The sequence below is a fragment of the Micrasema longulum genome, unplaced genomic scaffold (genome assembly GCF_059751315.1).
Source record: "Micrasema longulum isolate JH-2025_06_02 unplaced genomic scaffold, ASM5975131v1 h1tg000501l, whole genome shotgun sequence".
Taxonomy (NCBI): Eukaryota; Metazoa; Arthropoda; class Insecta; order Trichoptera; family Brachycentridae; genus Micrasema; species Micrasema longulum.
The window spans coordinates 1,444,049-1,460,620 of NW_028277698.1; the positions used below are offsets into that span (position 1 = coordinate 1,444,049).

Consider the following 16,572-nt stretch of genomic DNA (forward strand, 5'->3'; position numbering starts at 1 on the left):
CCTTGAGGCCTAAAATATGGTAAATATGTTTACAGTTTTGTCACCAATTGTTCTAAAATAATTTCGATCGTAAACAAATAATAATTTTTAAAAAACTATATTTTTCTTGACGCGAGTATGTTGGCACCATGTGAACATCATTTGGACCGACAAAGTAACACATTGCACTCTGGGGTGCTATTCTGAACTACTCTCGCGGCACTAGAAAACAGTTTTCCTCGTGTATTTTGTATGTAAACACACGAGATAATACGGACACGAGAGCGTTTGGAATACCGGCTAAAAAAGAAAATATTAAAAACATCTGTGGTGAAATATTTGTTTCAGATTTTTTGTTTTAAAAGAAAATAAATGTCATGTCGAACATGTGTCAAATTTAAGTCTATATTAAAAATAAAGTAGATGTATTTTTGTGCCATTAAATAAATAAAATACATTCTTTATATTTATGTACTTTGTTGTAAGATGAATCGGGAACATATTTTATGATGTGTACGGAAAAAAAGCATTAAAAATTCGTTGTTTTCACCATAAAATACTATAACTTTTATCAAAATGCCCCCGAAATCAGGAAATAGTTTACGGAAATCGCATAAAAGCAACAAAAAATCCCGTAAGTAAAATAAAAGCCATAGAATTAAGAATAGTCCAGAAACCGCATACGCACATCAAACAGAAGGCGACTCAACTACTCATAAATGAGTAGGTTTACGTTTTGACCCATTAGTTTCTTTGTAGACATCGCTCAGTACGCAACTCCCGATTTGAATTCAACTATGTCATGTTGTGTCCCTTTAAAGTGAAGAAATAGTGCTAGGATCTTAAAGAAACAGGATGCAATCACATTTCATGTGTAATTAGCTAATGAATGTGTATATAACAAATGCACGACTTAAAAATGAAATTATTTTTCCATCTGTTAGATTGTCGAAAAAACAAATTTAGAAATTTCGTTAGTGTTGCCAGGGTAGTAATTTTTTACCCTACTTTGCTCATCTAATGAGAGATATAATGAAAATTGAATCTTTAATTAAACAACTCTGTGGTGGACGTTTGACCGACAATATCTTCAAAACATCAAATATTATTTGACATGATATAAAAATATCCGTTTCATGTCAAATAAAATTTGTTTTATATTTTAAGTTCAAAGTTCATTAATTCAATTTCTTGTATTAAATGACCCTTTACTTATCTACTCTGTTGTGTCAATCAATGTTTCCGCGTGCACAATAAAAATTTTAAGAAATTAACAGATTGCTTTTTTTTAACCTTACATTTGTGTTATGGTTGTATTCTTCGCGATCTGGCAATATTACCCGGCGACTTCAAGTATGCGCGCGGCGAAAGTGTGTCTAAGTGGGGGAACTATTGGACACAGTCCGATGTATTCAAATATGATTCTACGCTCCTTTTGGACTATTCTTAATTCTATGATAAAAGCATTAAAATTTTAAGATGTATAACAAAAGGAATAATAAGCCAAAAATACAATTTTCTTTGGTTCCAATCCTTTATGAAAAATGCATAGAATTAAGAAAAGTTATAACTTTTAATAAGGACATGTTTGAAAAAAACGTTATGAATATGTAATATTAGTTTTATAACGTTTATTGTACGGTCGTAGATACATTACCTTTAATAATTGTTAATTTATTTAATCAATTTGAAAAATAAGTTCCATGCGCCTATTAATTGTATTATTTGAATTCGCTTTTATCTACATAAAATGTGGCATGACGCATGAGTTATTGTTACAACAACAACAACAACAAACCTTTACGCCGTCCTCCGTAAGGGTAGAGGTAGAGAGGATAGAACGCCTTATCACTCTGTCTTTGCAAACAGATCTCGTTTCATCTACATTCATACATCTTCTCATGCACGCGCCCCGATCATTCCGACTTTGACTTATCCATCTTTAAATATTTGTTAGATTTTGCAGTTGTTATTATTAATAATAATAATAATCACGGTTTATTAACAATAATTACAATTGCTTTATCTACTACATGTTTCAGGTAATAAATTTCTCTGGATTATGTTTAGTCTGCCTAACTAGGTACAACCTGTTTTAAGGCAGACATTTTTATTCAAAATAAACAATAACATGACTACCTACCATAGTTAGTTATAGTTATACAGTACTTAATTATACTATTTAAGAATGTTTTTTAGTATATCTTCCGATTTTTATCTACCTTAACCCAGTAACCAATTTTTTACAAATTTATTTTATTGAATCCGGGTCATGGTTTTGAAATGTTCGGGTAACATATTAAATATTTCGGGCCCCAAGGCTTCATAAGATGGGAAGATAAAGACGTCATACTTTTACCTTAACGGTATAGTTGAAGATAGATTCTCTCTAGCGATTACTAAGATACACTACCGACTCCCCATCTTCAAGTTTTGGGTAGGTACATCGATATGAAACAAGGGGAAGCGTACGTCACAGTACACATATCTACGCACTAGAATAACATAGCTTCAGTATGACGTCATAGTTGAAGATGAAATTCTACCGACCGATTACAAAGACACACTACCGATCCTTCTGCCATCAAGTTTTGACGGGTCTAGAACCCCCCGATACGTTTATCTACGTATTTAACGTGACAAACATTTTGTTCCACTGAGCAATTTTTCCTTTAATTACGATTTATTAAAATTTTAAATAGTTTTGAGGTTGGTACTTTTTTTCTTAAAAGCCCATTAAAAACATGTGAGCGAAATTAGTAAATTTTGAAATCAAATCAAATTCCGACATAACTGTCAGTGTGGTAAAATGAATGCCTAGATGCAAAAAATAATGTCGCTAGATTCTGCCCTATTAACATATAAGAGTATTTAGGAGTTAGAAAGTAGCCACTGTAAAAAATAAATTTAGTTATTATATTTTTTCCATCTATTTTACTATCTTTCTGAGTGTAGGTGTCGAGACGTTAAAGGAGCCGGCTTTGTAGTCAATCGGTAGATAAATACAGACGATCGTTAAGCGTACTGTCAAGGTAATTATAACATAAGTCATATAAAATTCATATTCAAGCGAGCATTTTTTGCTTGAATTGGGATTAATTGGAGTTTATAATCGCTTTGAAGTGGGCACTTTTTATCACAATAGCCTATTTAAAATATAAATGACAACTAGATATTTTAAATTGGTTTGTTTCGATCGATTCGATATGACAGTAGGTAGAACATACCGAGGTAGATACAAATAGTACAGAAGTAAAGTATACCGTCTCGATATGTACAGGTGAAGATAGCGTTCATAATCGAGGCACAGGGCCCGGATTCTAATGGGAAGTTAAAATGATTTATCTTCCATTTTATCTACAAAGTAAAATTAAGTTTTCTGTATGAAAAACGGAAAATGTTTAGTTTTTTTCTCTAAACATGTTCAATTGCAGGTGACCGACGAAGATGCTTCGAATTTTCATACAAATTTACACATTTTCGTACATAAATGTCGATGTTACTTTATACCGTCTCGATATGTATCGATAAAGATAGCATTCATAATCGCGGCCCAGAAACCTGAAATTTCTTTGCCCGAATTCAGAGTTTGTGGTAGACCCCATGACCCATCCTCTAGATTGACTTCTGTTAGTGTGGGAGTGTTTCTTTTGGTAGAATAATTTGCTATAACAAATGAATTTCCGTTTGATTATATTGTAAGAAAATTATAGTGAAAAACCGATTCAAAAGATAACAGCATAGTTTTTTGTCATCTTGTTTGGGGTACAGTCGTCAGGTGATTGAAAGGTGATAACTATCCAGGTTTTTAACCAATCTAATGTTCTGTACATATCTATAATTAAAAAATACATTTATTTCCAGCTTCTAAAGGTAATGTGCAGAAAAAAAAATCGAAACTGCGAAACAAAAAAAAAAAAACCTCAGAGAAAAAACAAAAAACGAATAATCCTGGTACATCCAATATCTCTTCTTCGTGTAAACCGCTGACCAGGCGAGTTGGTACCAAGAAAACGGGTTATGGAATTAGAAAGAGTTGTGTTATTGGCCATATTTCTGATGAATTTAGAAACCTCCTTGAAAGAAATGAATTCGAAAGGTACTATATATTCGATTTTAAATAATTACTATTACCACAAATAATAATTTTAAATTCGATAGTGACTAATGGACCTAACTTTACCGAATAATCCACATTCTTAACAAATGTAATCAAAATACCAAACTTTTGTAGAAGGACCAAATTATTTGTAAACTGTGATGTCTAGTGTGTCAAAAAGTGTAGTTGACAATTATTGTTAATAAGCAGTAAAATCACCAAAGTCCTCAATGAGGAAGTTCAGTGTTTTTTTATTTGTTAATAGACCATTAAAATCAGACAATTAAAAAAAAAAAAAATTATATATCGTATTATCAGCGCGACGATTACTTTAAATTTTTGTATTTCTGAAATTACTCTAGTTCTGCCGATTAGTCCGTTAACGGTAAGTAAACCGATTTTTCCGTAACTCTCTTATCATTGGTTGATTCGTATGAACTAGTGACGTCGTTCAAAATAGTTAGTTTTTGTTGAAATATGAAAAAAAATATTTTCGTACATTTTTAAGAAACTTTGCTGTATAATTTTTAATGCTATAATTTTTACCGCACGTAAAAAAATATTTTTTGTGTCCAATTTCCCGTAGGGTTGAAGTTCCTCATTATTGAGGACTCCGGTGAATTTACTGCTTTCCTTTTTATAGGTAACACTTTACAAAAAGGTGTGATCTTGTCGTAATTAATTACAAAACAAGCCACTCATAATTGGTTTTGCCAGCATAAAAATAAGTTGTTTCTATTTTTACTTTTTTTAACAGACTGTAACAAAAAGGAGAGTTCTTACAAACTGATTTTAGTTTAAGAATGTGGTTCCTTTAGTGTGGATAGGTGTTTAGACAATTATATTGTGGAACCTGTAATAATTTTGTTTTTAAAATTACATATTTAATGGAACTATTTAGTATTTTGTTAAGGAGTCTAAAAACGCTTCAGCAACCCCCAAAATTCAAGCGCTATTCAGTGTCCAGAAGACCAAATATATACTAAGTGAGTAAATGAAACTCATTCATAAATCGTAGATTTCTCAATCTATTATCTATTTCGCGTTCTCACGCGAGAGTCTGTCAAATGATAACAGAAAACAATTCGCCATGACCGTAGAACCTCAATGCATGTGATTTTCTTCAAGTTTACAGGAAAGGGTTTCATTATTTTTTTGACACTTTATGTACAACTTGACAATTACGATAGTTTGATATTTGGGTTAGTCAAATATTATTAATTATTTTTTAAATGTAAAACCTTTAAATATAACCTTTTCTAGATCAAATATAAAAGACAATCAATCTCGCATTTTTTGCACATCCGTCGTTGTTCTACGATCACGACGAATTGATAACGCTAGGTTTCCTCTTACGATAACATTTAAAAAACAGCAATTTGAGAATAACAAATCATAACCAATCACAAAAAAGTCAGCTTTGTTTGTTGTTGCCAGCATAAAAATTTGTCTTGGTTTCGATTATTATTGTTTATTTTAGAGGTTATGGCACCCCAGAATTACACAGTCGTAAGTCTAAACTAGTCTGTTTTTAGTTATAAATGCAGTTTAACCGTTTTTTTCTCTAAGGAGAACATTTACGTATCTCTACGTTTTTAAGCGAGATATACCTACCACAAATTTTACTATTTTTTTAAATCAACTGAGTAAAAAAATATCGAGAAGAAAACTGCAGTAATTATGATACTGCAATGTACTTATCATATTTCAACAGTCAAATAATCAAATACTACCAAAAAAACTGGGCATAATAATGTCAATATATATTTAGTTACGATCTTTAACAATTTTTTAAATGTTTGTCTTTGCTCTACTGCATAATGGCTAATTTAGACACACCACAGTGTTCTTCTGGGTGTGTGTTTACCTTACTGTAAAATTACAGAACTATTTTTACTGTTATTTTTTAACAGAATTTTCTCAGATATATTTAAGTTCAATTTGAATTAAAAATGAAAAAAAAACTGAGTGACCATACATAATGGTAAAGGTATTTTTAAAATTGGGAAAATAGCTTTAATTTTTTGTCAAATCATGACAAAATAAAATAAAATTTTAAACGACAATGAAAATTCTTTCGATTGTCTCCAAACTCATGCACTTGATAGATTCCTTTTTTGCTCTTGAGAATAGATTAAAATATTGTTTAATGTTTTATGAGGAAAAATATATGATTTCACTATCGCTTATTATCAAGGAAAAAACCATTTACGTGTTTTAGTTATCATTTTGACAAAACCATTTTTAGTTGGTTTATCATTTATTACGTTTTGGGTCTTATTTGGGTACTTACCTATGTTTTGATATTTTTCAGGATATTTTGTGCAGTGTATGGAATAAAGGACAAATTAATAAGAAATATGAAAAACGCTATTTACTAAATATTTATTTTCTCTAACAATATATTTTATTGATTACAATCAAGCCTCTTTAAATCTATGTTTACAGTGCTTAGTTCAATTACAAAATTTAAAAAAAAACTAGTTACTTAAAACAATACAAATCTTAACGTTTATTTTATTTACAAGTATGACAATAATATTATTTAGGTGTCTAATATCCGCTAATGATTTTTATCACAGATACAAATGTTTAAATAAACCTAAGTACATATTAGTTTACATCGATTCAGTCGTTGATTAAGATACAGTCAAACACATCTATGCAGAAAGAAATTTAAGTCTGAATGAAAAAGAGAATGTTGTTAAGATGTAGGTATGGATTTGTAACAATAAAAAACCTCTCATCGTCTGCCTATCCGCCTGGCCGACAAGGGCGCATTCTACAATACAATATTTAACTTCTACAGTGGAGGTCTACGTTCTTGGCGCGCGCGGTAAGAGATAAGGGGGAAAGGTAGAAACTCCCCGCTTCCGCGCCTCACTCCCGATGAGCCCACGCCGTTAGTGTTATTCGTGGTAATTTTATGCGCCTAATCGTTATTTAGATTTCTAGCATAGTACAAGTTTAGTTTTCTTCTAAATATTAGAAGCATACTGCATACAGTTACATATTTTTATACAGTTACATATTTAAGTTCATTTTATTACAAGTTTTATATTCTAGTAATTACAAATAGCTTTTAGGGACTCTTACATTATTTAGCTTGGGAATCATTAATTAGATAAACCTTTTATTGTTTTCTTAAAATATTTGACTAAGCAGTTCTTAGATCATAAATACTTTATACTTAATATTACTTGCATAAATTTATGATATCATAAGTAACTATACTTATCAAATCTGTTGCGTTGATTTTGTATAGTGATTTTTAAGCATGATTAATTAATATTACTTTATTGTATATATAAACAATGATTTTTATGTGTAAATATGATTGTATAAAGATATACCTACATATTTATTTCATTCACTAAAAATATTGTTGGTTTATATTTCATTCTATCCCATTGAAAATCCTACGCATAATTATTTGAAAATATCAAAGCTAATTTTTTTATCGAAACTCAATCGGCCAGCGTCACAACGAACAACACTACCGCATTCCTTCAGTGTATTGGACATATTAATACAATAGACGCGTCCTATAGAGTAATTTTATTTTTTTAAAGTAGTGACATGAATAGATTTCTATGTTTGGTTACTTTCTGCATAGACATGTTTAAAAAAAAAAACTTATCTGTCAATAACACAAAATACTTTATTTGGATGGTGTTATCCAAAAAATTGTTAAGCCCTACCAACCTAAAGGGATAATTGATGTTTTATAACATCAGTAGCTTAATTACAAATAACTATCCACGTGCTAATAAGCGACGTGATAACAATATCTAACCATGGTTTTTTATCGTATTCGCGATCACAATGGAAAATCCGCGAACACCTTATATTAGATGTCAAAATATTTACGTTTCGCGACGTACAATCCTGCTGCGCAATCGCATATTTGAATTTCACCGGTGTAAATATGGAAAATAGTCTAAAACTGCAATTTTTATTTATTTATTGCATTTAGCCAGCGGTTAACAAGCCAAATGTCAAGGAAAGCAGTCGCCATAGTAATTGTAATTTAATTGACACTTTTTTGTATTGTATTATTTTTTAGATACTCCTTACTATTTTGCAAATTTCGCCAATAAACTGTATTTATTTACGAGGAAAACAAAAAACAAACCGACACGAGCGTTGAATTAGAGATTACACACGCGTTGACTCACTGCGATAACTTAAGCATGTTCATTATTGTTCATTGTGATCGTTAAAATGCTTAGCATGTCTAGTTATTTGTGATTGAGCTACAAGCGCATTTTTCAAAAATACGATTAATATTTTAGGTTGTATGTTGAGTTAAATATATAAAAAAGTACTTAATAGAACAAAAACATGTGATAAAATGTTTATATTTATTATTTTTTAACATAAACATTTGATAAAGAAGTAGGAAGTAAACACATTTTTACAAAACACATTAAAAACTATTGCCTTTGTAAAAACAACATCGTAAAAATGTTTCCAAGAATGTTACTTAAAAAAACAAAAACATGTTAATCAACGTATATTTATATTTTTAAAATGTTAAATTATCAACAGAATGTAGTTTATTGTGTTAGAAAATTTTGAGTAAAAAGATAAAAAAAATTGAAATAGAAGCTTCACGTATTAAACCAGCCAGAGTCCGATACACTAGCCACAGGACGACAACTCGATTAAATCATGTTTATATCATGTTCAATAATATTTGATGTTTTGAAGATAATGTCGGTCAAATATCCACCACAGAGTTGTTTAATCCGAGGTCCAATTTTCATTAGTTCTCTCATTAAATGAGCAAAGTAGGGTAAAAAAATATTACCCTGGCAACACTAACGAAATTTCCATTTTGTTTCTTCGACAATCTGACAGATGGAAAAATAATTCAATTTTTAAGTAATGCATTTGCTACTTAAACATTCTTTTGCTAATTACACATGCAATGTGATACCATCCTGTTTCTTTAAGATCCTAGCAGTATTTCTACACTTTAAAAGGACACAAAACGGCATAGTTGAATTCAAATCAGGAGTTGCGCACTGGGCGACGTCTACAACGAAACTGATGGGTCAAAACGTAAACCTACTAATTTATGAGTAGTTTAGTCGCCTCCTGTTTGATGTGCGTATGCGGTTTCTGGACTGTTCTTAATTCTACGGTTTAAACTCATCAAACTTTTTTTTCAATAGTAGAACATCACGATTCTGACACTTACTCATTTTTTTTGATTTTGTGGCTCGACACATTTTTGCACAACACCATCCAATTTATACATACTCAAATCAATAATTTCACCTAGTTTAATTTACGATTACTTACGATTACGATGAATTTCTTAAACTAGATAAATATTTTAGTGCTTCGGTCATGCTCAAAGGCAAAAAATGTCTTGACAGCTATCTTTAGGTTTACACTTCTGAAAACACATTCATGCACATATACCATAGGTATTAAAAGCAAGATTTAGGTTAACCGATATGTTTAATTATAAATGATCAATGTTTTTTGTTGAAATTTTGCTATCATGAAATTTTTTTAAATTTCTATCTCGTTTTTATAATGTAGGGGTTTTTTTCTTTTCTTCTTTTTTGGGTTGTAAAAAATATTAGGGAAATATCACACACTGCAAATAACGATAGAATGATGTAAAATGGAATTAGAAAAATTATTTGTATTTTCAACATCAATACTGTGGAAAAATGTTTTCGTTCATATTTAAAAAAAAAAAAAATTAAAAAAATATGTCTCAATGAAAACGCGACATGTTTGTCCTTGACAATTATGATGTAAAGATTCGTGACACCGTTATATTTAAATTTAAACGGTCACAAACAAAGGTCAAAATATTACGGAATCGTGACGTATCAGGGGCGTGGCCAATGCAATGAACCGTTTTCGCGGGAAATTAAAATGATTAATTGAAAAATATTTTTTATGCCAATAATAAGAAAACATATATTTTTTTATTTGACCTTATTTCATAAACCCTTATTATTTTATAATAATTGTAAAAATAGTTATATTTCTCCATTACATAATAATTATAATTTCAATAAAGGAAAAATTCAAAAAAAGATAGTCTAATAGATAATAGTAGTGGTCGATAATAGGAAAAAAGACGATAATACCTGCATGTTTTTAAATTTTCTAGCTTAAAATATGAAAACATGAGTTTAAAATAATTTTAAAAAACATAGAAAACCACAAAGTTGGTGCTTCAAACATAAATTTTATTAAGTTAAATAGTTCACAAATGGCGATACCTATAGGATTGAATTGCATTATTTTGAATTAAAACCGAATAAGTCTTTCAGATTGCTTTAAAAATAAATAGCTAACCGATGAGTAATAAAATAATCGTTTTAAAATAACCTAGCGCATGGAAAATGTAAGCATTTAAAATTCTGTGCATTAAAATATAAAGAAAGAAGTCCTTTTGCACCTACTAAATGCCATAACTGTATTCAATCGATCCCAGGAACGTGGAAAGTAACAAACAGTTTATTTATTTGAATTTATTTAATTTATAATTGGGTTTAAAAACACGTGTATTTTTTATAGTAATGAGATCATTTTATATTCTTCAAACGCGTAAATATAATAATATCGTTACAAAATTATTAAATGCCTATTTAATGAAATTCTTAAAAAAATATTAAATATTAATAATAAAAGCCCCGTGAAAAGTATTCTATTTTTATTTTATACAAAAAAGCGAGGAAAATATATTATTTTCTTTGCAATTCTTTACGCTAATGGTATTGCAAATCTGAAAACAATAATTTTAAGTTCGACGCCAAGTTTAAAGCAAAATTTGAGAAAAAAACGTGTATGTTTCTACATTCTATTTAGATTTTGAAGAAATAATTAATTTATATAAAAATAAATTATAATTATTACTGAGCATACAAAATTCAATAGAAATGATATTTTTTATATTTTTTACTTCTCATGTAGATTAATGGAAGGTGGAGGTACATAATATTAATTATCTTTATAAAACATACATTGTCTTTCACACATTTCATTCAACTATGACTTAAAAAATATAAAATTACTTTGATTGAATAGGAACTCTAAAAATATAATTATATGCTGAGTGATGGTCGTTTTTTTCTAACGTTCTTGTTGGATATTCCGAAGATGTTCCCGATCACCTGAAAACAAATAAATATTTTTTAATGTTTGTTATAAGGTACACTGTGGAAACACAATTTTTTTAGTGTTTAATTTAACATATTTCAAGGATTTAAAAATGTGTCCGAACAGCACTCATATTTTTTTTTAATTATCGAGTGCTCATTTTATCATAGATTGTAGTTATTTATTTTACCTAACGCGGATCCATTAATCTTAAATTCATTTGAAAACTGCTGACCAGCATGCATAAAACATAGAACATTCAGGCTTGAGAAAAATTATGTTTTAAGGATGTAGTCTCACAAAAAGTTAGAAAACCATACGACATTATTTATTGTTTCAGCATTTACTTTGTGGAAAAACATCTTAAATTTATTTAAAATGAACACAACTAGTTTCAGGTATTCTGAATTACCCATCATCAGGTGTAAATATAAACTAAACTAAAATATATATACAGATAAGTACTTAGGTACTGATAGGGGCAAAGCAATGTGTGGTGACGGGGGTGGGGTTTTCCTAATTCTGTAGAATATTAATAGCAGGGGTGAAGAATTTTGGAATATATTATTATTATTTAATTTTTTTTTATTTTTTTTTATTTTATTTAGTTCTATGATTAACAGTCTAATATATATTTACAACACAATATTTACATCTATACTTATTCTAACATTATTTATCACTATTATACACTATTACACACTTAATATCCTAATTTATAATATTCACTGTTTCATATGTACATTTTCATTAATTTTATTCACTATTTACACTATATATTACCTAATATTTTTCACATACATACTTTTTACATTTAATTTTAAATATATTTACATTTATTTCATTTTTTATGCTTTCTGGCATTTTCTCAAATAATTGTATTCCCTTGTATATAAGGCAGTTCTGGGACATTGCTTTTGATTTCTTTTCCAGTCTTATATTTTTCCCCTTCCACACGACCCTATTAGTACCTAAGTACTAATCTGTGTATTTATTTTAGTTTAGTTTATACTTACACCCGATGATGGGTAATTCAGAACTAGTAACTAGTTACTAGTTGTGTTGTAATATATTAAACTCTAAGGTGGTAAAAATTACAAAGCAATTTATTTGAAATAAATTAGAAACCATACGATTTAACCATTTTAAATCGCTGTTTTTTGAAAATTGCGCGATCAAAAAATTTATGTAAACATGCATGTGATAAAAACAATAATTCCTTAAGGTATTTCTGTTATTCATTGATTTTAAGAGACCTGATTACGCCTATTTCGCAGATTTGCCGGTCGAGAAGTAATTATATTTCAGTCATGTAAAACTTTTAAGGATATACGCTTATTTAAACAGAAATACCTTAAAAAAATATGTTTTTATTCAATGCATGTTTACTTAATTGTTTAAATTCTCTTTAGGCGCTCTTAAATGGCTTGATCGTACGATTTCCTTACTTTTTATGAAACTACAGCCTTAATAAATTGTACACAAAACACTATTTTAAGAGAAAATGCGGTCTTACTTTTCTTCACACAAACGTATTCCCGTATTTTATCCCCGTATTACGGCACCTAGAGCAATGAGTTTTTTACACACTATATACATTTTTTATTGGCGTGTCCCTATTGCTTTTTTTTTTCTTTTATGAGCTAGGACCACCAAAAAAACATTAAAAGCGCACAGTTCTATCTACCATCTTGGACGTATGGTTATAAAGTACAAATATATGATAAATCTTTTTGGAAAAGGCAATTGGAAATTTTATTTCTGATGCTCTTTTCTTAAAAAAAAAACAAAATCGATTCAGTTTTGGGATGCGGAAATCATGATAGGCATAATTAGTCCGACGTGCAGTTGTTTTTTCGCACAGTATCAGGTAAGCATCTGCGAATGACAGAAAAGCCATGTTTAAATAATTATTCATCAAACTCACATACCTATCTCAAGATTCGCTGCAAAAAATGGTGGACTAATAGAATGCGCTAGGCATCATTGAATGGGGATTATAGATTGCAGAAGATTAAAAATTTGTGAAGAATGTAGGGTTAAAAAGGACTCACCTTAGAGACACTGTTGACCCCCAATTTGCGCCGGACTGGAAGTGCCCTGAGGAGTTGACCCGCCCTGGCTTCTCTCACCAGGGATTGGAAGGCGAGAGACACTCCCGCGCAGTGCTCCGCTGCGCTGACCTCGTAGAACTGGCAGCCGAAGGTCAGGGACACTTCCTGACCTGCGTCAACGCAGACTTCCCTGAAAAATTAATTCACATTTTTGATCTTAAAAAAAAAAGTTTTGTTTCTTACGAAGCACAAACTACAGAAGTATATTGAATGCCGCCTAATGAACCTTGCGTAAATGATTTATTATGCAAATCATTTGTTGTATTTTGTATTTGTATTTATTTTAATTTTACTTTAAAAATAAATGTACCTAGCATAAATAAGTTTTTTCCATTTTTTTCCCAAATTTTAATTGAGCACCAAAAGTAAAACAAAATGGTTAAGGTTTATGCGACATTCGAAAGAAAATTTTCTGCTCTACAAGATATTGTATTCGCTTTTAAGTTACAAATATTATTATATTTATTATATTACTGGCTAAACCCGGCCACGCTTCGCTGTGGCTTTGTCTAATATTATTTATTCGAGAAGTAAATAATAATAATCTAGCAACTATACATTTACCAAGAAACCACATTGCTTAATTTAATATCTTAATTTTCTCTGATTATGTTGTAGAATATAAGGAAATGCAATTTTCTATAAAAAAATGAGTCGATCCATCGATAACTTTCCGAGATTTGCGGCCACAAACACACGGAATCTAGATTTATATATATATATAGATTGTTGGGAAAATAAGTTTTTGTAACTTTGGCTAAAATTGATAAAATAGTAGCACTGTGTAAAACTGTCATTCAGTACTTGTTAACTATGTTTAACAAATTGTAAGTCAATTTAAAACGCACAGAATGTTCTGTTTCCATTGGAACTTCCGAATAAAAACTATACGGGGTGTTCTTTAAACCCTGTCACATCCGAAACCACGATGATCAGTATGGGCAAGAAGACATATTAGCATATTAAACAAATATTTAGAACAAAGAAAATTTTTAAAAATAAAATATCAAAAAAGGAAATGGTTGCTTACTTCTGCAGGGAGAGATAAGGGGAGCGCGGCGCAGTATCAGATTCTCTCCTCCCTCTCCTCGCTTCTCCCCTGCAGAAGAAAGCAACCATTTCCTTTTTTGATATTTTATTTTTTTAAATTTCATCCGTTCTAAAAAAATATTTTTATGTGCCAAAATGTCTTCTTGCTCTTACTGATCATCGTGCTTTCGGATGTGACAGGGTTTAATGAACACCCTGTATAGAAACACACTTACGCTAAAATGTAATGTTCTATAAAAAACATACTGTCGTGTTGCATTTCGATTAGCTCTTCCTGAATCTCATCAAGCACCTCATAAATGTTGATAATGATAGGGTCGTAGATCAGTTCCCGTATACCTTTGTCTTCGCATTCAGGAAAATAACAATTTAATTAATTTTTCAACTTTTGCAAATTGGGTGTAATGTTCTTTTGTATTTCTCTTTTGATCTCAGCATACTGTCCGTGTGAAAATTATTAGACTCCGATACAAATTTGCATGTTTTTCACCTTAGGAAGTAATTCTTACACCGGCTTTGAGTCAGGTGGACCTGCGCTTCCTCGAAAGAGCTGGTGTTCCACACGGAGTAGACGACCACGAACTAACCTTATGTGGTCCATGTCCCGCTGGTTCCCCAGCAGCAGGGCCGTGTAGTAGGAGGGCAGCTTGAGGCGCGCTATGAGAGTCAGGAGGTCCTGCGCTTCCCTGAAGGACCTGGTATCGCAAACGGAGTAGACCACCACGAAGGCCTCGCCCCACCGGATGTGCTCGTAAAGGCATTCACTCTGAAAAACAAACATAAAAAAAAAAAAAATTCATTAAATAAATAATAAAGGGACTGGAACCTGGGACCGCAAACAAACTATAACACCACGGAGACGACTTTTCAAAGAGGGAATATTATCTATTTTTGTACGATTTACCTACATGATTTATCGTGATAGAAAATGGGTGAATCGAGGTATGGGCGGGCGGCATTCAATCATTGAACCTCTGATCCACTGCCAAGTCAATCGACCGAAAATCATCTTAAATAAAATATGAGTTTATTTAGAAAAAATAACAAAGAACGTAACTTTGAAAATTATTGTTAGTGAAAAACAACGTCACAACTAGGTATGTTATCTTAAATTGTACTTTTTTGAACGATTACTTGATAAGCGTTAATTAAATGCGCTGAAAATATTCTAAGATGCGGCAGATTTCGATTGATGTTCATGAATAAATGCGACTTTTTTTTGTTCCTTTTACACAGTTCTCTTCATAATAAAAAAATCTAACCCCTTTGTTTCGTTCGCCACAAACTAATTTTTTGCAACAAATAATAACCGCCGTACAGGAATTGATTGCGGCAGATTTTAGGTGGGTAGGTATGGACTGTACATACATATTTTTAAATATTTTACATATATCGTTTACTTTTTTTATGTAGCTACTTCACTGGCCCCTAGGTGCAGTGCGTTTGAATACAGTGTTTAATAACCCTTTGTTAATGGGTTAGTGCCTGTCGGTAAACCAAGTAAACATTGAAAAAGAATGGTTTGTGTTAGTAGACACAGTAGAATATTTTATTTGAAAACATTCCATCATGCATACTAATTTTTTTATCAATTATTTGGATGGACCGAACTTACAATTTACTTTGATTTTTATGGGAGTCGCTTATTTTTTCTTTCCTTATTATGTGTACAAGGCTTATATTTATTGCAAAAGGTATGTTCCTTATAACTGTTCTATTTCTATCTACAAGGTAGCGCAAAAGTCATCATCCTATCGGAAGACGCATAAACTTTTGCAAATGGCGGCAAATAAACAGATACAAAATACACGTCAACAAGACATGAATCGCTATACTCCTCAAGAACGTGGAAAAATTGTTTCGATTTTTTTGCGGAATAATTCGTCTAAGGAGTTGGCGCAGTGAGAATTTAGGCGCAGGTTTCCCGGTCGTCCGACACCGACTGGGTAAGCTCTGCGGCGTTTAGCCGCTCGTCTAGAAGTGTATGGGACAACAGGAGATGCTGCCCAGGTCTGGCCGGCCCCGGAGCAGCCGTCCTGCTGAGAACATCGCGAATGTGGCTAAAGATGTTGCAGAGGACACCGGAGTATCGTCCCGACGACGTGCCACGCAATTGGGCACCAATTGGAAAACATGTGGTTCCAACGGGATGGATCAACGGCGCACACTGCACGAGTCACAACCAATATTCTGAGG

The 16,572-nt window shown here is 31.3% G+C and overlaps 1 protein-coding gene and 1 long non-coding RNA gene across 3 annotated transcripts in view; one reads left to right on the forward strand and one right to left on the reverse strand.

The window, feature by feature from the left end:
- The first annotated feature begins 260 nt into the window (after positions 1-260).
- Positions 261-6,966, forward strand: LOC148281068 (uncharacterized). 2 transcript variants are annotated; one of them, XR_015822448.1, is made up of 4 exons: positions 261-613; positions 3,844-4,078; positions 4,980-5,064; positions 6,393-6,966. It is a non-coding gene; the product is annotated as an uncharacterized LOC148281068 (long non-coding RNA). The 2 variants fall into 2 exon arrangements; XR_015822447.1 differs by having other exon boundaries at positions 272-613; positions 4,992-5,064.
- The window catches only part of LOC148281069 (ras-related and estrogen-regulated growth inhibitor-like protein A), a 369,126-nt gene continuing 358,998 nt past the window's right edge, over positions 6,445-16,572 (reverse strand). The window contains exons 5-7 of the mRNA XM_088227423.1: positions 14,964-15,142; positions 13,267-13,456; positions 6,445-11,226 (exon numbers count right to left, since the gene is read on the reverse strand). Coding sequence (XP_088083549.1) covers positions 11,158-11,226; positions 13,267-13,456; positions 14,964-15,142 — 438 coding nt within the window. The 3' untranslated portion in view covers positions 6,445-11,157. The remainder of the gene's footprint in view (positions 11,227-13,266; positions 13,457-14,963; positions 15,143-16,572) is intronic.